This window comes from Lepisma saccharinum, chromosome 9, assembly GCF_977018435.1.
Source record: "Lepisma saccharinum chromosome 9, izLepSacc3.1, whole genome shotgun sequence".
NCBI lineage: Eukaryota > Metazoa > Arthropoda > Insecta > Zygentoma > Lepismatidae > Lepisma > Lepisma saccharinum.
The window spans coordinates 89,854,572-89,878,303 of NC_139237.1; the positions used below are offsets into that span (position 1 = coordinate 89,854,572).

Genomic DNA, 23,732 nt, shown 5'->3' on the forward strand with positions numbered 1-23,732 from the left:
CAGCGGTGGGAAAAAAAATTGGCACACACTTTTTCATTATGAGAGAAAACAACATACAAAAGAGCTATAAATTGATAAACTACTTCATTTTTATATACTGTACACATACACAAGTACTTAGCTGTCCAACCAAAAAGAAAACATCAACACAAAATCACTTCATTTCTAAATTGCATATCTCAAGCGATTTATTCATTGTATGTATTTAAAGGATATCCTTGATGTCCAACAAATTAAATAATCCCTAGTGCACATACACAGACACATGTTGAAAATCACATGATGATAAACAAAATTAATTCATGACTGAACACAAATGACACCATTGTTTCCCTTTGATGTGCGGGAACAGACTAATCTTATCGCTGCTACCGCTAGCAAGTTCAATGAAATTGGAAGTTGAGTAGACATTCGGGGGAAGAAAGGAATGCAGCTTGACAGGGAGCGAAGTTTTCGAACTGAGATTATGTGCATGGGAAATCCCAATTTGCAGCATCTTCCTGATGTGATCGAAGATAAAACGTTCTTCAGCTGCAAGTGGTAGGAAACTTTAGGCAAACGTTCCGTTACAAATCGACAGTTTGCGCGCACAACCTCGATTGCCGGTTTTTGCGTGTTTTGTACTTAATTTGATGATATTCCACGGTTATTTCGCAAAAAAGCATTCATTTTGTGGAAAGCACACATTTCGCATTACTTCGCGAATAAAACTCATGCATATTTCATCATTGTGGGTGTAGTTATGTGCAGAATGTTCAAAATTGCATCTTTTTTTCACATTTTGCGATTTCGCGCATCGTGAAAATTCAATGTCCCTACTTATAAGTAAAACTCCTAAAATGAAACTTCATTACCTTTTCTTCATCTCTTCCTTGACACGATCGTACCTCTGTAAGTACTCTTCCCTGAGTATCTGTGTTGCTCGACTGAGTAACTGAAAGGAGAAAAAAGGACGTGATGTACAAATAGTCCTTTTATTACTGTTCTTTTCAAATATTCATAGCTGGAGTTAATCATTACTTTTCACCAAAAGTATGTTTCAACAGAATGAACTTGTGCTTGAAGAACTAAGTCAAGTTAAGTTATATTTTTCATAAAACCTGAAGGCAAGTTTAAGTACTTCAAACATTATGTAATGTTTATTAATATAACATGCATTACCTCGAGACACTCTTGTGATGATGGATTTACATTTGGTCCCAATTTCAGGATAGGCTGTGTCGTTGATTGCTGCATAAATTTTCTTATGTAAACATCGAATGGCTCTTTTAGAATCTGGAAGAAAGCAAAACATTGTTGGATTATGAATATAAAATGAAATACTACTTGCTTCATTAGGAAATTCCAAGGATTATGGGTTTATTGGGTAAACAGTATTAAAATGAAATGAGATATACATACAATAGAACAAAAAAATGGCCACCCAGAAGCAGCAATTAGGAAATAGAAAGTAGTCGCAACCTACTAAGTCACAGGGCTTTTTTTTATATATATAATTTCTTGAAAATGACGTCACACATCCTGGGAGGAACAAGAAGAAGAATGATTTAATGACATTTTTTGGGTGTTTCAGCACATACGGCCATTTCGCACTCTTCCGAGTACATGAGGAAAATCCTCCTTATCCAAAATCCCTACCAGAAAGTTAAAAAGGGGTGTAAGAAGCCCTTGAAAAAGGGTAAAAGGACCTGCACAGGATATACACAATACATTAAAAAGGTAACAAACAATTTTGTTCAGAGACTTAAAACATTACTTATAACACTGTCATTATCCAAAATAGCTGACAAGCATCGGGAAGATGAAAATCTTGTCCGAGGACATTCAAATGAGCACATTCAATAAGAATGTGCCTCACACTTAAATCAAACGTTCCATACACGACACTGAGGAGAGTCTAGCCCTTGCCAACACATGACAATGCATGGGATGACTGTGTCCAATGCGAAGCCGAGATACAATGACATCATCTTGATGGGAGGCATGGTAGGAGGAACGCCATGCAACACTGATGGGCTTGATAGCACGAAGCTTGTTCCCCATTACTGGATCCCACTCCTCTTGCCACGTGCCACAATATCACCATCTGGGAGACACTTCAACTATCTTTAAGGTACAAAATACATTGTGAATTATACTGTGAATGTTCTTTTTTTGTTTTTCTTCTAAGATCAGCTGCAATTTTCTGCTGCACTTTCTAAGTGTCATAATATTATAAAGTTAATGCGAGACACATGTATGAATATATAAGAACCGAAGCAGTGTCAGGTTCACTTTCGGTCACATCATCACTTTTATGTTCACTTTCATCAATAACACACACCCATGGGTCCTCCACCTCCTCACAAACCCACTTCAACACCTGAATCTGCTGTGTACTCTGTCTTTCTACACTTTGATATTTTTATTGTTACATATTAGTTCCCCAATCATGTCACTGATGTTAACTTTATAATATTACACAGCTTAGAAGTGCAATAGAACAACACAGCTGAGTGAAGAACAAAGATAAAGAAAAAACATTCAGCTACACGAAAGATGTGCAGTATAGTTCACAGTGTTGCAGTCTCGCAATGAATATAGATGGGGGACACTGATACCCCATGTGCCTAATGGAGAGTTAAATGTATATTATCAGCTAATCTGTCCCACCTCTAATTTACATCTACTTTTACTCATTAATACCGCATTTCATCACATAATCGTCGCATCCTGTTCTTTCAGTCGAAAAATTGGTTTATAACCTTTCATCGTGAAATTATAGTGTCAGATAACAAAACCAATGATAGTGGCACAGAACCTCCAGGCAGAGAAGATTATATTTTGTAAATCCGTACTTTGCAACACTGTAGAAATTTCCTCAAGTGTTATATTTAGACTGTAATACACAAATTAATAACAACTGATGTGTTAACAATGAACATTACGAAGAAATGATGTGTGTCGATTTGGACTATCCAATTTTAACTTACATACACAAGCATTCTGCGCATCCTCATCTTGCACCAAGACAATTTAGTAATAAATTATTTTTAAGTAAAGGTAATACTGGCACAATTTCTTTAAGCTTCACATCACAGTCTTGCAAAAAATGTTGGTATAAAATATGCAATGGTTATGCAGTGAAATACGGTACCTTTCAAAACATCACAATTGGATTATTAAACCTCTTGGCATTGATTGCAATAGTATCCTATTCACCAAATCAGTTCAAGAACTTGCCTTCTTAAGTGGTGGCTGGACGTCGGAAACATCTACAGTGTCTGAAAAAGGGGCAGACACCTGGGGCAGCAGGACACTTGTCAGCTGAAGGCTCACGACCTCACCCGTCGCTAGGACACAAATGACCGCAGCTGGAGGATAAATCACTGTGAAGCCGATCACAGGAGAAACTTCAGATGAAGCTGAAGTTTTTGTACAGAGCAGATATTCTGCAACGCTTGTACGGTTCAAAGCAGGTAGTTCAAAGAGATCATCTGAAAAAGAAAATTAAATAAATTGGTCAGCTCAATGCATGCAAGATGATATTAAATAAATCTTACGAACTTAGTCATGGTTTTTCACACATTTTTTCATCTTTTAAACAGCGATGGCCACAAAAGTCAGATAATAGATATTTCACAATATCCAATATCTGTTTCAGATGCAAATGATAATTCAGATAATCTGGATATTTGGATACATGGATAATCCAAATATAGAGATAATTCAAAAATCCAGATAATCCAACTATCCAGATAATTCAGATATCTGGATAATCCAAATTATCCAGATAGTATGGATATCTGGAAAGAACAGATTTGATGAAGGATTTGCAGAAAATCCATACAGTGAAATATGAAAATGATGAATAAAAGAATATCTGGATTGCCTTTAAAATGGTTAAATGATGAAACTGTCTGGATAATGCACACATTCGGATGTCCCAACATTTTGGATAATCCAAATACCCACATAATTTGGCTATCAGGAAAATCGTGACAATTCAGATATCAGAATATGCAATATCCGGATAGAAAATAATTCAATATCTGGATAGAAAATTATTAAATATCCTGATAAAATTTTATCCAGATTTGGCCATCCCTACTTTCTAACAATGAAATCATTCAGTATATTTTGAAAATGCATGGAAGTATCAGTGAGTTTGTGAATGATTAATGTAAATCTGCATAATGGACTCATACTTGAAACATATGAGCAGATCATTGCATAGAAATAATGTATGGGGCCAATTTTGCACATCAGACACATAAAATAATGATAAAATATAACGCTGGTTACCAGGGGCGGCGCCAGAAATTTTCGACCGGGTGGACAGAAGCTCCTTATTGATAGATTAGGGTGGGCAGTATAAATGTAAGACCATATGTATATATTATATGTGATCTTATAGTATACACTCCCAATTTTCCTCTTACTTCTTTTCCTTTTCTTGTATTCCTCTTTATCTTTTCCAATCTATGGTCGCATCTTGTTCATTTGCTTTCGCTTTGTCTCTGATGGACACAATTATTTCAAGGAAGTGTTTACCCATGCGCAGCCATACCCCAGCCGTACATTCTAATCACATTCTTTCATGCATGTTAATACAGTGAAATAAATGTGAGTTGAGTAAGCTTGTGTTGCAAATACAAGGCACATAATTGATTTTATGTATTCGGCGACAGTGCGATGGTAGACAATCGTGAAGTTTCTCGTACCAACAATTGAGAGGCAAGGACAATATAATTTTTCTTGGTAGAAAAGGCTTAGCATAAAGAGGCCATAGTGAGGGGGGGGGCAAAAAGTGGCAAAGTGTGGTGGGGGAACTACATCCCCCACTTCCCGCTACTCCTAATCGCCGCCACTGAATGTTTGGATTAAAATGAACGTATTATTAGGAATGATTTAAAACACACAGAGAAAACAAATTCTTTGTTCATTGTCCATGAAGTATTCCTAGGCTAATGAAAGGCTATTTTGACAAAATATCACTCATAAGTAATAAACAAGATTGAAAAATCTGTTCAGAATTGAAGAGATTATTAGCTAAGTTGCTATTCATTTTCTCAACTGTCATGTTACTAATGCGGAAGAAGAAATACACGTATGGTTACATGAACTTATTTTTTGAGGTAACAAAATTATTTAGGACACAAGGAATTCATCGAAGTTGATCACCGTGCCAGTTAAAATTCATCTATTTTTCATAGATGACTTGGGTTGTATGGTGTGACCATTTCAAACACACTAGAATGTCAACCTCTATCCTGTGCAGCATACCCTGGAAACTTTATTCTTTCAGCGCAACGAGTCTCTGGCGCTTGGAACCACTGGTGGAGTTAACATATCAAGTCAAGGTATAAAGTTGCATCTTTAATTTTTATAGAAGAATAAACGATTACAGATCGGAAAGCACATAAAAATTTCCATACCATTTTTGCTATTTACTAGCTCTTCCAATTCAGGTATAAGTGGTAGAGTCATAACATGAAGGCCAGTATCGTGTGTGCAAAAATACCTACAATGAGAAAAAAAATAGTGTTAATTCTTCTTTTAACTTTTAACAACCACACTTGTTTTTTTTTTATATACATACACAAATGCTTTAGAAATTTGTTCTGTTTCTGGCTTCAGGGTAGTGTATTGTGTCATGTGGTCATATAAAGTTGGCACCTGAACACACCGCACAACAGAATACATTACCCTGAAGTCAAAAATAATGTTCTGAAACGTTGGTACATATAAAAAAAAAACACAAGTAGGGTGGTTAAAAGTCCAAACAAATTTTATCACGAATTTCAAAACTATTACATGATTTTAAAATTGTGTACCTTAAAATCACTGAAACAGAACTGCTCTTAATTTTTGAGCTAACCTTAGCTTTTCCTCATTGGTTAGAAAAGTTGGTTGAAACTTATCACTACATTACAAAAGTTAAAAGCATGTGGATAGGTAAGATTAAAATTTAAAACATAGCTGCTACTGGAAGTGTGACCATTGGGCCACTTACCAGACTGCAAATGAAATACACACATAGCTGGCACAATGCTTATGTATTAGAAAAGTGACATAAAATAAACAAAAGATACAAATAACTGAAATAATTTTCAATTAAAATAAAAACTGAATATATTTTGATGAGGTTTTCTCGAGATGTAAACCTGGTGATTTCCGAATAGGCTTCCGAGCTCTCGAGAGCTAACGTCACTCTTATCTTCAGGGATTGAAATATTCCAAGTTCTCCATAGGCTTCCGAGCTCTCAAAAGGTCAGAATCCTATCCGGAAATCACCTGGTTGATATCTCAAGAAAACCTCTTCATTCGCTGCCAGGAAAGCTTCAAGAATTATTGGAATATTTTGGTCTGACAAAAGTTATCCGCATGTGTGCAAGCTGAAAAATGAAGAACTTGTTTGCTTAAGGGGAGGAGATACAGTTACGCACCAACTGTGCGTTTAATTCAATATCGCCCGAAAGGGCACTGCTACTAAACAAAACCCTGGGTGTATCCAAGAGTATGAATTTCTCTCCATGTTTCAAGTGGAAGCATTTTTCTAAGTTGATTATTAAGCTGGACAACAAAGAAAAAAAATGCTCCCCTGTGCATAGCACCATGCCATGAAGGCGTATAGGGGGTGTGGGGGTAACGCCCCACACTTTCTCGATCCGGTCGTGAGTGGGGGTGATGTGATCAGCATCACGCCCCTGACCTGCCTTTACTCCCAAGGGTTTCCCCCAGGTACCCATGTTATTCGATGCTGGGTGGATGCCGGGGCCGCTTCCATCGTTAGAAAAGTTCCTGGATTTGAACCGGCCGGGGATCGAACCCGGGACCTTTAGCATGGTAGTCAGACGGGACAACATGTTTGAAAAATATGATGAATAAAAAATCCCATGTTTTTCTTATGGGGAATCAACTTCAACATGAAGTTACTGCTAATCAAAAGAAGTTTCGACTTTTCCGCTGATGAAATTCATCTTTGAACTGACCTCTTCCCGTTGACATCTCTTTCTATTCCATCGGAAGTTTTATATTTCCAAGAGAACGAATCAAATCATACTCCCATATGATCAATGCCTCCTGGCAGTGTTGCCAAACCTGATGCACATAAAAAAACTAAATGTCACCTTAAATGGAGTTAAAACTGACTTTCATGGAGCTAGATTTACGAAGGCTGGAAAAAGTGCCTTCTAGGGTAATTTAGTTGTCAAAGGGGTGTGTCACTGCTATTATCGTTAACTCTAAATTGATGACAATTTATTCTTAGTTTTCAACATCTAGATCCGGTGGCATCGCCCATCTCAATCATTCACCGATGGTCATATGAAATCGAAAATAAAGAATTCCCTGATAACAATATTATATCAATTTCACGTCAAACATTGTGCTATAAAGAAGTAGCTGGGGATTTAAGAGGGGGTGGGGCGATGCAGCCAATATCACGTCACGTGCAAAATGTATAATTATGACAAAAGTTGGTCTATGTGGGTCGGAACCAGTGATGGCATCATAGTGAGCACAGGGGTGGGCGTCCCAGTTCACAGCCGAACGTGTGCACGAAAGTGCCAGATCTGGCTCCGAGAGAGCTAGGTTGGCACACTGCCACAGATGGAAGGGCTTGGGAAGACTCTCGTGGAAACTGTATCACATGCCCTTAATTCGTAATATGGTAAAGCATAATTGATGTATGATGAAGTAAATATAGAATAACTGTAGTTGAGGAACATTTCTTATTTTAAGTCGCATTTCTGCCTGGATGCATAGATGAAATCCATGACGGGAGAAACACCTATACAAATGCCAGGATTCAAACCTGGAATCTTTGGAGGTAAGATCGTGAGTCAATTAGAAAATTTGCTCCAGCACAAATACTTGTTTATGCCATTAGATTTGAAATATATACATCTTTTTCCAGGGGCATAGTGGAAATGTCGTTGCCTTGTAATCAAGGTGTCCAGGGTTTGATACCCGGGGGAGGCTCATAGTGGTTCGGATCCCACTTTAAACTGTAGGTCCAGTCCCTATTAGCCTTACTGTGCATAAAGTGGACTTAAAACACAAAATCAATCAATCAATTACATACATTTATTCTGCTTCAAGGTTATCATGGTACACTGGGATTTTTTTTTTTTTGTTAAGAGTGACATGTCATGTGATACAGTGAGTAAGTTTGGTATGTATGTTTGTTTGATTTTTGTGTTATGGGCATATCAGAACATAGGCTATTTTTGCCTGTCACACAATACAGGGATACGGCCCTTAACTGAATCAAAATTGAGGACAGGCATTAACAAGATAATTAATTAAACATGTCTGTGTAAAGTTTCCTCACTCAGTTTTTCAAATTAATTTATTCATGCATTACTTAACAAGTATTAAACCTATACTGTTTCTGAGGATAGGCTGTATAGGGGCACTCACCACACACAAGGACAGAGAACAACACATCTCCACAGATGACTATACTGGCTGTGGGTCCAGGTGACAGAGCATCGCTGGCATGAAGCAGTTACTGGGGTGTGTACTACAGGGAAATGGGGTTAACTGTTGGGTGCCTTAAGAGATGGTTAACCTTTTCACCCCTAGTTTGGTATGATAATCTTACCAAAGATGTTATCAAGTCAAACTACATTTCTTTTGTAATAACAGCTGTTGACATTTATTTCATTGCAAGTAAAAAAGTGCTCTCCTGTTCTTTGCATCATGCCATGAAGGCATATAGGGGGTGTGGAGTTATGGCCCCACATTTTCTTGATCAGAGCCGAAGGTGGGGGTGATGTGATCAGCACCACACACACCTGGCTGCCTTTATCCCCCCCCCCCAGAGTTCTCTCCACGTACCCATTTTACATGACACTGGGTGGGTGCTGGAGCAGCTTGAACAGGTGAAAAAAATCCTGGTTCTCCCCGCCAGGGATCAAACCCGAGTCAGGCCTCCGGCACTGGTGCAAAAATCTGAATAAGGTTAATTTCGGAATTCATTTGTTCGTGCATGAATTAACCAGCTACCAGTCGGCACCACCATCGATGCTAAATCCTAATTTTCTCATTAAAAATTTAGTTTATGTATCTATTAATCAATGATGATCACTTGTACGTGATTTTGTATTTTATTAAATGCCTTTCCCTTCTTAAACATGTATAAGAAAAATCGTATTTTTAAAGTCACTAGTTCTACATGACGTAACATCGTTCCATATGATCTGTCATGGACGTACACTAACTATTTTAATAAGGATGTAGAAGAACAAAAAATAAAAACAATGACTTATTGTGCAGATTTTTATTGTAAAAACTGTCAGAAGAGGAATCCAGAGCTGTGTTCGTGTTCTGTCATATCCTGAAAGGTTAGTTATTTATGAATTCTGTTCGCTCTTTATGTAAAAATAATTTCCATAAAGTTAGTTTCCACGGAGAATAATTCTTAGCATGTCTTCGTATTCTGTATTTTGCTTCATTTAAGTAAAAGGACATGTGTTAAAAAAAAGTCTGAAAGATTAAAGGTTCGATTTTGTAACTTAATGTTATTTATAAGTTACACAGGAGGATAGGAAGCCAACGAGAATAGTACTTCTTCTAGCATTTAAAACTTTGTCAACATATACAGGAGATGAAAAAAAGCGTGTAAATATTAAAGCAATGAAACCTAAAGTAACGGTTCCTATCGTTCTATGATTTTTTTAAAAAATTCTCTTAGCAGGAAGACTAATTATCGTAGAATTTTAGCAATCATTGTCACACGAAATTTGAACCTTACTTAAAGTAATTAGCACTCTTTGGATTTTTTTAAAAAAAATACTTATGTTGAAAAAACAACTTAAAAATTACCTTACGCAAGCTTCCCAAGGACAATGTATTTTCCATTGACAAGGGACTGTAAGTATCGTAGACTAGTGGGAATTAATGTAGAAGTAAATCGGAACCTTAGTAAAATGAATTTAGGTAATTTATTTATAATGCTAAGAGAACCAAACCTGGCCTGCCTAACCTAACTACGAAAGCATACATTGAACCTAATCATAAGTAATCACTAGTTTTGGAAACGAAATGAGTGTAACTAACCTACATGTGCAATATATGCAAAATATTTTACGAACATTTACACATGTGTTACTTTAAAGAAAAATCCTTTCTCACTGGTGCCACGGGAGGAAGATTTTGTGTTTCAAATTGCATTTTAATCTATGTGCTTTAATCCAACCCTACAGAATTATGGATGTTACTCCTATTATTAATAATAATATATTTTGTTGATGGAATCATCTAATTATACCTGTAGTTAATATTATTGCTGTAATAGCTCTTGTTGTTGGTCATGGGCTTTGATCTACTAGATGGTATGGGTGATTTTGATTTGTTGACATATTTTCTGTCCTGGTATCTTCTTCAGAAATATGTTGTGTCATAATATTTTTCTTGAAAGCACTCCCGGGAATAGATTCCATGATCCATTTAATGACAAAAATTGCATTGTTAGCCAGTTGTAGGTAAGGAAGTAAGCTTCAGGTACTCTTTCTAAAAGATAATGTGGTAAAAGTTTGCTTCATATGTTAAGAAGTTTAGTGCAATATCTATAATATATTTTTATTTGCATTACCACACACTGTATGGTGCCATAAGAAGTAGTTACGATGAGAAATAATGTGAAAATTGAGTAAAAATAAATCAATTGAATGGTGACAAGCTCATAAGATTTTGGGGAATTGTTGAATGAGCTATCATAGAATGGACCCTTATACATTTGACACTACTTTATTCAACAGATACAGATAGTGATCTAATGCATATTCATTTTCAGTAACTTTTCTTTGTGTTGACACGCTTTGACCTTAGCTCACTAACAACTCTTGCATCTTGGAATTTATCTTTTTTGAGTGACATAAAATGCAGAATGCTTTGTCTTGCATAGTTATATGTTTCTAAAATAATTTTTCATCTTTTATTTTTCTCGTAGAGCTGAGATATAGTTGGAGAAAATATGGCGAAAGGACTTGAGGCACAAAACATACAAAAGTTACAGAGTTTGTGGAGACAATTTTTCAGAGAAAATGTTTATGAATTCTAATAGAAATAAGTTAGTGCATGATGCATACCCAGATGTAGAACCAAGTAAGTATATTGCATTTCTTATGGAATAACATTGTCATCAGTTATGTGGCTCATGCATAAGAAATTGTATTTTCCCTTTTCTGCATTAATAAACATATGCTTTAGAGATAAATTTTGCTTAAAGTACATAACATCTAACAACACGATACATTGCTTGAGGATGTTAGAAACAAATGTATTTAATGTTTCACTAAATATTCCAAGCAGGATGGATGAAAAAAGATGATATGATTTTCAGCTAAACAGTCCTGTAACATATTTGAAAAGTTTGATTAAAAGAAATAAAATGCACATATTTTTCTGTTTGAGGCTGTACATATGTGAACCTACTATGGAAATGTTTGTTGCGTGTGTTAATGATGCTTTAATAATTTCAGTAACTTTTATTCCAGTGAAAGACTGTAGGACCTCAAGGAGATCATCATACCTTATGCAAAATATATTAATTACTAGTGATTCAATAAATATATATACACCTGAATAACAACGTGTTTGTTTATTTTCCCTTACATTTGTTATTAGCAATAGAATATAATGTTTTACATTTCCACAGTATGAGTATTAAATCATTAAGAGTAATGTACTTAGTCTGAAACTGTTCTCTTCTTCTGGAGTATTTCAACATGTAAATTCATTCTTGGTGAAGTATAACATGTCACCATAGTGAGTGTCCGACCAAGAAACCTATCAGTATGACACAATGGTTTGTCTAATGGAATTTCGTTAACAATATTATGATAAAATTGATAATATTCAATACAGTGGAAATTATTTGATGTAGGGTTTTAAGGATTTCTTATAGTCTTTTACTTTATATTCCATAAGTTTAATGCTAACAATATAATTTATATGTGTAATTGGAAGTAAGATGCTTGAAATAAATTTTGGGACTTGTAGGCATAATGACCATATTGGGCCATTCAATGTATGTGAGGAAGAATCCTCTTATCTAATATTCTTACTTGAGTTTGAACTGTTCTTTTAGGTGTACTTTATGCACAGAAAGGCTAATTTGGTTGAAACTACCGTTTAAAGTGGGATCCGAAACACCATGGGTCTCCACCCGGTATCGAACCCATACCTCAGTTAAAAAATGGGTGTGAAGAGCCCCTTGAGAAAGGTTGAAAGTGAAATGTTATAAAGAGTTGCAAAGGATATACACAAAACTACGAACTTCCTCAGAGACAGTATAAGAGCCCAACTCTTCTCAAAAAGGTAATGACATTTCTTAAAGTGCTTTCATTATCTCCCAACCTGGTCAATAATTGGTAAGATCAAAAGTTTGAGGAAAGTATAATCTACACATTAGGTAGGAATAAGCCAATCACTTAACATTTAGACATGACACATTGGATGGTCTAGCCCTTGGAGCAAATGATCATGAGTGAGACACCTATGTCCAATACGAAGCCAAGCTAAATTTACTTCTTGATGGAAGGGATGATATGAGAAACATGCACCAATGATCGACCTGATAGTGTGAAGCTTGAAGGAATGATTATTTATTAACTCTTTATGTTCACTTTCTTTTAGACTGACTAGAAACATGTGTGACATTATTTAGAAGTAGCAGGGATTTTGTCAATATGGCATCAACTATGAGTGAAATGTTGCTGTTCCTTGGTTCATTTCCAAGTGGCATATGTCACATGTCACTTTGGTGTGAAATCTCTCTAAATTGCAAAAACTACTGTTGGTTTCTTTGTCATCAGCTGGAAATTTGCACATTTCTTTTGTTTTTTAATTAGCTTTAAAAAATTCATGTGCAATATTTATTCTGAATGCATGGATTGTATCATCTTCAGTACTGTATTAAGTATATGAATATATAAAATACATATCTGTGCAGGATAAGATCTTTCAGTGGTGTATTTTTAATTCCATCGTGTGTGTGTTTAGGAGTGGGGGGCTGGGAGTGTGGTTATCTAGCTTGATCCTACATACTCCATGACTGCTTTGTTTTTTATTCTAAGACATTCATATTTCGAGTCCAGATTTTTGTGTAACTATGAAATATGTAATGCCATATGATGAAATTGTAGTCAATATGTAGAGTGGTTCCAGTAAGTAACTTCGAACAAAACTCGCTTGTATGACATACTCCTACTCCCATTCTAGATTAAAAATTAGGGATTTTTGACAAATACTAAAATGAATAAGCATGCAGTGATTAGTTAATAATATATCTTACAAACATTCACACGTTTTTAGAAATGGGTTGAAATTACTCTCATGCAAACCAGAAAAGTGAAATTTCATACAACTTCGATTGATTGATTGATTTGGTGTTTTAAGTCAACTTTATTCACAGTAAGGCCAATCGGGACTGGAACTACAGTTTAACTACACTATGCGTTTCCATATACAACTTCGAGATGATGTGGTTGCTATATAGGCATTCTAGGTTAACTTGTGTAAGGTGTGACCTTTTCTTACTCTATTTTCCTATAACTATTCATTATCACCATCATAGTAGTTTTTACAGAGAAATAGACTCATAGAATTAAAACAATTACAATTTTATTCCAGAAATTATTATGTTTGATAACTTCCCAATGAGCTGTGTCACTCATAGCTATTATTTTATTCTATTCTCTCATGGGAGATGGCACTGAACTAGTTTCTATGTCGTATTGTCCAAAATACTATTTCATCTACAGAACACTGAATGTAAATTGTGATAGAAATTAACTGTAGTGTAAAATATTTACTTTCATCTACAGCATAACATAACCCATGGTTCTACAGAATAGTTTCTCAACCTATAGGGTGCGACCAAATCCTGGGTCCTGAGGGGACATTTGGTGAGTTGGGAAGTTGGGTTCGAAACTTTGTTAACTGGGTCTTAAAAACCTATTACCTTAAATTACTTAGATGTATTGTCTTAACAATTTAAATTCAGGCCGTGTTGTTGTAAAAGAGCAAATATATGATTATAGACTAGGTGCACACCCCTACAAAGTAATTCCGCTTGTTCCCATCTTATGGGTCCCATGAAGTGTAATATCCTTCAAGGTGGGTCCCCGACTGAAAAAGGTTGAGATCCACTGCTCTACAGCCCTGGAAGGTCCTTGGCCTATCAACTGACTGCCAGTCTGCCTCCCACAACCCTACCTAGAGGTGTGGAGATCTTCAACCAGTAATGGGGTGACGTGGGGTCAGCACATCGAACCCTCAGCTGTTATAGATTTCCCAGGCTGGGTTACGCTACTCACTTGTAGGTCCCCAATTTTCTTAGGATGGTGGTTAAGTTTGGAAAACAAGTACTGACTGACTATATGTATATATATCTTTTATTCCAGTATATTTCATACCTACAAGCCGCCAGCCGATTTGTAATGGTTTCGTTAGATGAATAGCGTTAATGTTCCATCAGTAGTTTTTAATATACGTTTTATGATTTATTCTTATTTCCTGAGACAAAACCTTCGAATCCTGTCTTTTGTTTCCCTGGCATTTTCACCATCAAATTCCCCCCCCCCCTCCTCAGGGTACTCCATTGATATCAATTGCAGAGAAAGTGGATGCATTTGTCTTTCGGTTAATGAGGCCATAGACAGATGAATGGAATTTTCTACGTTGGTAAATCAGAAATGTCTACATCTTGCGATTGAATATGGTAGGCCTACACAAGAGAGAAAATTACAGTGACGGCACCAGAAACAGTTGCTGATATTAAGTGTGCTGTATCCTGCACATTGCCACCCATGTTAAACTGTGCAGCAATTGTTATGAAGAGAAAGAGACAATTTGGGAAATGTTGCAACATGGCTCGAGCGCCCTTTAGAACACTTTTGGTAGCGCAATGATCCGCTCACCCCACCCTTCCATTCCTGCTTTTATTTTCTGCTAATAATTCGGGACATATCTCGTAAGGTCGTAGTATTTATTTTATATAAGTTAATAAAAATGTTCTACAAGGATAAATATCATTGTTCGGTTAATGCAGGGGTCCTGGGTTCGAATCCCTGTTAGAGCTTTCTTTGTGTCATCAATTTTTCATAGCATCGTCGCGATTAGCCTAAAATTGGAAAAATGCGACGCTAAATAAACAACGACGAGGGAGGGGTAAAACGCATTGATCTACGAACAAAGTAATTGCTGTAGAGTTTACACAAGATAAAATCGCGATTTGCCCAAAATGTCAGAAAAGCAACGCATAATAGGGAGAATACGACATAAAATACTTATTACCACAGATAATACACGGACCATTTTTCATGCACAACGGAATGATTTACGTGCTGGAATTTCAGGAACTTGACATTATTTTCGTATGTAGTGCTTCTGGGCTACTTATTCTGTATATCTCGTAACTTAGATGTAGAAATCATTCAAACGTAACGTGCATTAACTGAACAATGGTATTTGTCCTTGTAGAACATTTTTATGCACTTATATAAAATAATTAATTCGACCTTACGAGATATGTCCCGAATTATTAGCAGAAAATAAAAGCAGGAATGGAAGGGTGGGGTGAGCGGATCATTGCGCTGAGACGCATTCAACTGTCACTGCCAAGAGTAAGATATGATTGGCGGAGAGGTTGCTATGACAACGCTTTACGTTTCGAAACAGCCGTAGGGTGGCTCCACATGTCCGGTTTGGTATACGCACAGATTACAAAGGATAGATAGGAAGTAAGTGCTCTTATTAATCTGTGCCCGAGTCTCTTGCATGGTAATCACCCTAACGTCTGAGCTACTGCAGCTCTATTTCATTGTATCAAACCAACAAACGATAATTTTCTGTGTTTTTTAAATAAGACGATGTATTAAATAAAAAGACAATCTCAATAGAAGGATGTGGTATTTTCTCTTTCTTCTCAGATAAACACTTCCTCCCCAAGAAGTTGGTCAAGAACCAATCAAGTAGAACAATAAATACTGCAAAACTATATCATGAATTAAAAATGACAAATAAGCATTAACGAAAGGCCAAAAAGTAAAATATTCACGTACCTGACTCCCGAGCTGACATCACAGTGCAAGAAGATTGGGCACGTATACGGATCATCTACAGAGGGCAACGACAGGCCAAGTTCCAACTCGACAGACTCAAACACATACAGCGCAGTGTCAGGGGTGTGCAGGCTGTACGTTGATCCATACTGTGACCATGATGACTGTAAGGAAATAAAGCAAGAATAATATCACTTCCACAGAGCAGAGTGTTTACTTACATGCTAGAACAGTTAACATTAATACAATTAGTGTATTCACCATGGCTAAAATTTTCTAAAAATTTGTGTAAATTCTCTTAAGAAAGACACAATTAGAAGTGTATCAAATCTTTAATGAAATATGAAAGTTCAGTTCTAGTAAACTTGAATTCAGTGTTTCAATTAATATTAATACTTTTCCCTTCAATACAACTGCATAGATTTAAAGACTGCATCCAATGATGTTAAAATATTTTCCATTTGGAGAACGGAGTGACCAGGAAAAGGTTTTCCAAATTGTTGAAACCTCAAACTACGTGATGAAATCAGTGGAATGATAAATATTGATACGAACTGTTAACTAGTGAAATGCAACAAAATGTTGATGGAATAAAAAGAATTGTTAATCAATGTACATTCTATACCTTTTCCTCTTCTTCTTCATCTGCACGATGCAGTAAAATGCTGTGATAAAGAGTGCCTGTACATGTTGCTATCACTACGACAGGTGGAGTGCACTGCAAACATAATATGGAGCATGCTTCAACACCATAGTTGTCTTCTGCTGGTGGGTACATGGACAGGGGACCATACACAGTTGGCTTCTTATTCCTGAAACAGGACAGAAAAAATAAAAGTAGGAATATATAAATTCTCGGGGAAAGGGATTCCATTGACTACTCTCGAGACATTAGGATGTTTTATATATTATATATGTGGTTTGCAACAAGCACTGGTGTATGTAGGGGAAGCTGATGGGGCTACAGTTCTTCCTGAAATTTCAAGAAAATCAAAATTTTCGAATGAAAGCATAAAGAACTAACATTTGTATCTTTCTACAACTATAATTATGAAATATTTTATTGTGAATCCTGCACCTCTAGAATGCAGCTACGTAATTATCCATCTTTACAAATGAAGCCCCTCTGAAAATATCCTGTGTATGCAAGCGACCCCAAGTGTCACAAGTTAAGAACCAGAGAGGTAATTTCCCTTCATTCTCCCTTCAAATACCACCATGGACATACCCACACATATTTGCAAATTATTAATTTGTTTATTTGCTTTGCTATGATCAGAAATAATAATAAGGGATTTCAATCTTTCTTGAAACTAAAATTCAGATCTTAAAAAGAAAATGTGGTTCAGTTTATCCATAGCTGCACTATATTTCTTGTGCAATTATGTACAGGAATATGGAGCTAAATAATTTTCTGTTTTCTTTTCTTAAGTAAAAATAAAGTTCAATGGGGAGGTTCTACCCACATGCCCTCCCTGGTGTGCCTGTGCTTCTGTCTACCTTCGTGGTTTTGGATCTGACATTCTGTAAATATTCTGTATTAAGTGGAGAAACCAATAATACGCTGCATTATTGGTTTTAAAAAAATATGACAAAAAAATGGACAATAGAGGCAGTAGTGTGCCCAGAATTTTCGAAAGAAGGGATATGAATGTAAGGGGTGAGGTAATGTACGAGGGAGTGCTGAAAACTCCTTCTGGGTTGGGTTACGAACTTTTCAGCACCCCCTCGTACTCTTTTCTCCTTAGTATGAAGCACTATATTTTGCCATCTTTAGCAGCATTAGACATTCTTCTCTCTTGTTTGTTTGTGGAGAGTGGGAAAACTTAGCCAATGTGGGGATTACGACCACACCCCCTTTCAGTGTGCCTCTTGGGGGAGGGGAAAGGAAGCTAGAGAGACATTTTGATTTCAATCCATGTGTCTGGCGGAGCTGATATTTTGGCTGCACAAGAAGGGGGTGGGGTGGGGTGGAATGACACAGAAAAACCTGTCGCAGGTACATATCTAGAAATATATTTCAGGACGGGTCAGAACCAAGTGTTTTGCAAACAATAATAATAATTGTTACAATTCATATAATTAATAATTATCAAAATCGGTACATTAAGTAATACTGTTCTTTTTACTATTACATGAATAGGTAAAAAGACAGTCGTTCGTTATCTAGCTTACTGTAGTTAAGATCACTAAAATTTGTTTTAAAACAACTCTCTTCGCAAGGATATAATGTCAAAACAATTTATAAAAACAATATTTGTTGAATAACAAAAAATACATTATGTCTAGTTGATGAAAAGTAATGTTCCTGATTAATATTCCATGCATATTATTACAAGCAGTAGATGAATAAATCTACTTGGGTCACTGGTGTGCACAGAGGGGGCTGATGGGGCTACAACCAAGTAAAAAAAACATAGCGCAACAGCCCATGAAGGCCAGGGACTACCTACCGACTACTGGCCTCACTCTTACCTGCCGAGGTGAGAGATCATCCAACCTGTTACGGGATAACATGTGGTCAGCACGACGAACCCCCAGTCCTTGTTGTAGGTTTCCGTGACAGGGTTACGCTACTCACTCGTAGCACCCCAATTTCCTCATGATGATGGATGCCCACCGGTCCAATACACATGCCGAAATCTCAGGAGAAAAGTTGTTACGCTTTACCCAGGAGACTCAAACTTGCGCACGTCCCATAGCCGGAGCACAGAGCTTGTGCCTTAGACCGCTTGGCCATTCACCTTTATAATTCCAGCTCCCAATCCCCAAACATCGAAAAAGAAATCCTGCATACGACAGCAACTTAGGTTGCCTATTGTAAATTCAAAGCCAAATGATACCAATGTAATCCTTCTCTTCATGTATGTTAAGCTGAAATAATTAACCCTTGATTGTACAGCGAATGCTAAACAAGTATTTTGTGATTACTAAATTTAAGTACTTGGTAGGTCATTGGGGGGGGGGGGGGGCGCTTCGACACCCTGGAACCTCCTCTAAACATGTCCTTGCTCAGTTGGCGGCAGAACTTGTGCTACCTTCTGTAAAATGAACACTCACATATAATGCCTTAGTATCTGATTACAATATGCTATTTATACATAATATTGCTACTAATCTGATATTAAAAGTTTGGAGCTCATTTGGGGGAAGGTGACTCTGGCCAATTTCTAACATGCCTTTAACAGGGACTCTATAGATAAATTCGGGGAGGCGGAGCGGAGGCGGGGCCGCGTTAGCGGATGGGGGCGGTAGGTCAATTACCCCAGGAGCGGAGCCCGGAATCGGTGGGAAATTTGGACTCAAACATTTCAAACAAAAATATTTTTTTAGTTTAAATTCCCACCGATTCCGGGACGAAAAACGTGAATACACCTTAAAGAATGTTCCGCGAAGCAGATAGATAAGTACAAATGTCAAAAACTGACAAAACGAAGAAGTTATAGATGTCCGGGGAATATCAGATTTTTACCATAATATTTTGTCATTCCTTTTAGAACAAAAACATACTAATAACACGTAATAAGTTTTGTTCACCTGTTTGTCAAGTTCGACATCATACAGTACACATCGCCGTTCCCACGAAGTATCAGAATCGGCCACGAGAGGGAAGACCACTCCACAGACTGTTCAGTGCTGCCCTCCGACGACTCTTTCTGAAAGCAGAAGAAAGACTTGATGACTAGGATTCGGTTCTAGCCAATAGATGGGGGAAGAGAAGAGAGCACTTCAAAGGGACGCAGAATCAGAGAAAAAGACGCATTTCTTTCAGCAAACCGCTGGAATCAATTAGGGACAATATTTTTTGATAATTCAAATCTAATGATGCATGGAATTAATGGTGTTGAAAATCCCCAAAAGGGCTCCTTCCAGGAAGTCTGTGGCTGACGGTGGGAATTTTCCAATAATAGTCGTCGCTACGTGCTCCGAATGTGGACTGATAATTCTGAGTCCCAGAACAGAAGAGGGGAAGCCGCCTGTGAAAAGTAACGACAGTTTCTTGATAGCTTCCATTCATCTCTGTCCTCTCAGGGGAAGATTTCCACCCCCCACTCCCGCCTTTTCAACCAGCAACCCCTGACTTTACTAGTTATTTGACTCTTTTTAAGTTCTCACAGTCGAAATGTAGCCGAAAAAAAAGTGGAAGGTGAATGTACAGTCACCGTCAATAAAAATGGGACACCTACATTCTGAAATGCTCGCTTCCCTGCATGGGTTGTGTGTTGCCTAACTCTATGGCAATGAGCGAACGTCAATACCAAATCTTCAAAACAATATTTTCCTATTGTCGTCTTTATTGCCGGTGACCGTACAAACGGATACTCGATCTCAGAACGTTTGTTGGTGACAGCATTAGTCAAGGTTGGTTAAGGTACAGGAAATTTAAATAAGTTCAATTCCGGTCCAGGAGAGAAAATTAGCAAGCGTAAATGGGTTCTGGACCGTAAAGTACCTTTTTATCCGTGTAAAGTATTTCAATTCGGTCCAGGAACCTTTTTTTCCGGATCAATCTAAATAGGTCAAGGAATCTTTTCTCAATAAACCAATATGCAAGTTGGACCGAATTTAAATTGTGCGAGAAACAAAGGTCTACGTCATGTTGCGCAACCCAATAGAATTTATGGATTCGTGAATCTTTAACAACCCTGGCATTAGTGAAACCTACGGCAGGTATGCTTATGCCGTCTGCAAGGAATTGCAACCAGCAAGAAATTAATATACAGGCGAAACCCGAAATGACAAAAAGAACACTAGCGTTCGAGTACAATGAAGACAATTTTCTGTGTTTCTGGGCGAGTTGCGGAACTTTTTGTTTGTATAAATGGTTATTTAACTTGATTCTTCTACCGTTTTAGATAAATACAATTTTATTTTTGTTATTTAGCGTCGTTTTCTTCAACTTTTCGCTAGTCGCGACGATCAGGATGGAATTGATGAATGGACTCCTGGTGTCGTGGAGCACTGTGCTAACCACTCCACGGAGGTCGGCGCAACTCTAGTCGAAATGTTAGAACGTTTAACTCCCCGAATGGGCAAACCGACAGAAAAATCCTCATTATTCGTCCAGGAAAGCTTCAAAACGTTATTACAAGTATGCCTAAGATTAAGAAAAAAGGAAGGTTTCTAGAACTTGAAGTTTCAGCACTTTCTGTTAATTTAGTTATTTTGCATGACTTTTTTTTTATTTCCTAAGTTAATCGCAACGTCAAGATTAAATAATGAACAGATGAGATGGATAATGAATGGGATAGGCACAATGATAAATCCATGTCTTAAACTGTACACGATCAAACGAACAAGTCGTTGAATTGAACGCTAAAATCGACAATTGAAAGTTGTTCAACAGCGTTCCTATTGGAACCTAATGGTCTTAAAATGCACATGTACACGATCAAACAACAATTGGACAAGTTCACATTTTATCAAAACGTGGCAGTGTGTACGGCACGAAAAGAAATAAATAAGACTAGCGATTAGCTGTGACAAAGATAATAATTTTCTTTCCAAGGAAGATGTAGGGCACATTAGAAACTTGAAGGATGTGTGACGATGTATTTTCTCGGTATTAATTGTCTAAATGTAATCCGAAGAGGAGACACCAGAAAACCAATGTGAACACAAAATTATTTTATAAAAAAAATCATTTATACAAATATATAGATGTTGTTTTTCATTGTGTGTTTATCTAAATTTCAAATTAAGGCCAACACAAAATATTATGTTTTACGGTTGGTTCTCGAATTACATTAGCCGGCCCCTGTGGCGGAGTGGTTATCACATCGAGCTACGACGCTAGGGGTCCCGGGTTCGAATCCTGGCCTGGGCATGGATATTTGTGAGTGTCCATTCATCAATTTCATCACATCATCACTCATACCCATCTTCGCAAATTAGCCAAAAGTGGCACAAAAAGCGAAGTAAAATAAATCAAATCAAATAATAATAATAAAAAAATCGAATTACATTACTCATTGCTGAAGAAGTATACATCATTCTTTGTTATAATTGCAATTAAATAAATACACACGAGAATGGGCCACCGCTCCATCTTTCCTTTCTCGCAAGTCACAAACACGTATTTACACTTTCCGCGTCACTTTCTTTTCACTACACCACATAATAGAAATAAATAGCATTCTGCACCTCGATGTTTCTTTCCGATATTCTATTTCAACAGCATGTGCTCTGATTGGTCGAAAGTCAAGTTTGGATGGTCTTAATAAGAACCGTTCTCCAATAGAAATTCTTGGACCTAACTGTGCACCCAATGAGAAAAAATGACGTGGTCTCTGACGTCATTTCCTGCTAACAGTTAAATTCAACGACTTGTTCGTGAGGCATTTGATTGTGCACAAAGTGCCTTAACCAGAGCTCAAACCTGGGAACTCTGGCGTAGAGTGCACACGATACTGACCATTCCCCCCACGAAGGTGGCAAATGACATATTGTTGTTGTATTAAACATATCAATGTGCATGATAATCAGTATTACGTCACACAAAAACCTGAGTTTAATATGTATGTGCGCAAGTGCAAAATGTTTACATTATATTCATGCACACGCTCACATATGTCATTATCTTCTCTTGGGGCTAAAGCGAAACCACATTGTAAGTTGATAACAACCGCCTAATACATGTATTATTTTCGTAATTACTCTATTACGGAATTTTATTGAGTGACAAATCAATGTAAAGCGCGCGGCCAGATGTCGCCGGCGGCATCGGAATCAGCTAGAAACGCCGAAACAATAAGCCACGTCACCCGAGTAACGAGGGGTTATCAATACATTCAGGCGCAGCGTAGCATCAAAAACACATTCGGGGCGTTTTCGTTTCGATGCAATAGGCAAGCATAAAACGCTTAATTGGAATCGGGGCGTTTGAATTATGCCTCCAAAACAGCCCTGTTCGGCCTGTCCCGCGGGCCGAAAAACGTTTTCGCTTTTGAAAACAATCGCGGAGGAGAGAGCATCAAGGGTTAATTATCGCAGGAAATTGACTAATGTTTCGCCCACTCGACATATGCTAGGCTGGAAACTGTTATGTCAAGCTTCCTCGTCTGCCGACCGCCATATGTTTGCGGGTTCGACACATACGCAGGCTGCGGTGGCCCTAACTTCCAATTCGATTGGGTATTATCAATAAAAATAAGCACGTGCTCCATTTTAGCATGAATAAAGTCCTCTCTCGTACAGTTTACAAACGCGCAATTTCTCCTAGAAAGATCAAACTTTTTGTAACCTGTTGACACACATTCCGGGTAGCCAAAATTAAAGTTACCGTATTCAGAGCCCGTTTGAAGCATTGGATTGCGATGAAACTTCTCAGACCACGGGAAAACGATAGTTGACGAAAAAAATAGTTCAAATTTTCACCACCAGGTTGAAATATGGCGCTGCGAAGTAAAATTCCCCTACTCGGAGCATTCGGGAGCCCGTTCGAACCAACATGCCGCAGTGAAACATGGTATAGATCGACCACAAGGAAATGAACCACTGACCAAACGCCTTCGCGCATACTCCCCTCCATCCGTTCAACTTGGGCCATAAGGAAGCCTCCTCCACTCTACCTCTCCCCTCCACGCGCGAGTACGATGCAGAGGGAACGCGGTTCTGCGCAGGTGCTTTTGCCTGTGGTCCAACTATAGCGATTTCTCGTACGAATATGAGCATTTT

At 37.5% G+C, this 23,732-nt stretch overlaps 1 protein-coding gene across 1 annotated transcript in view; it reads right to left on the reverse strand.

Annotated features, from left to right (window-relative positions):
- mbo (Nuclear pore complex protein Nup88) overlaps nucleotides 1–23,732 on the reverse strand; it is a 291,203-nt gene that overhangs the window by 17,450 nt on the left and 250,021 nt on the right. The window contains exons 5-11 of the mRNA XM_083128591.1: nucleotides 19,593–19,711; nucleotides 16,681–16,867; nucleotides 16,056–16,219; nucleotides 5,418–5,503; nucleotides 3,223–3,476; nucleotides 1,162–1,275; nucleotides 855–934 (exon numbers count right to left, since the gene is read on the reverse strand). Coding sequence (XP_082984717.1) covers nucleotides 855–934; nucleotides 1,162–1,275; nucleotides 3,223–3,476; nucleotides 5,418–5,503; nucleotides 16,056–16,219; nucleotides 16,681–16,867; nucleotides 19,593–19,711 — 1,004 coding nt within the window. The remainder of the gene's footprint in view (nucleotides 1–854; nucleotides 935–1,161; nucleotides 1,276–3,222; nucleotides 3,477–5,417; nucleotides 5,504–16,055; nucleotides 16,220–16,680; nucleotides 16,868–19,592; nucleotides 19,712–23,732) is intronic.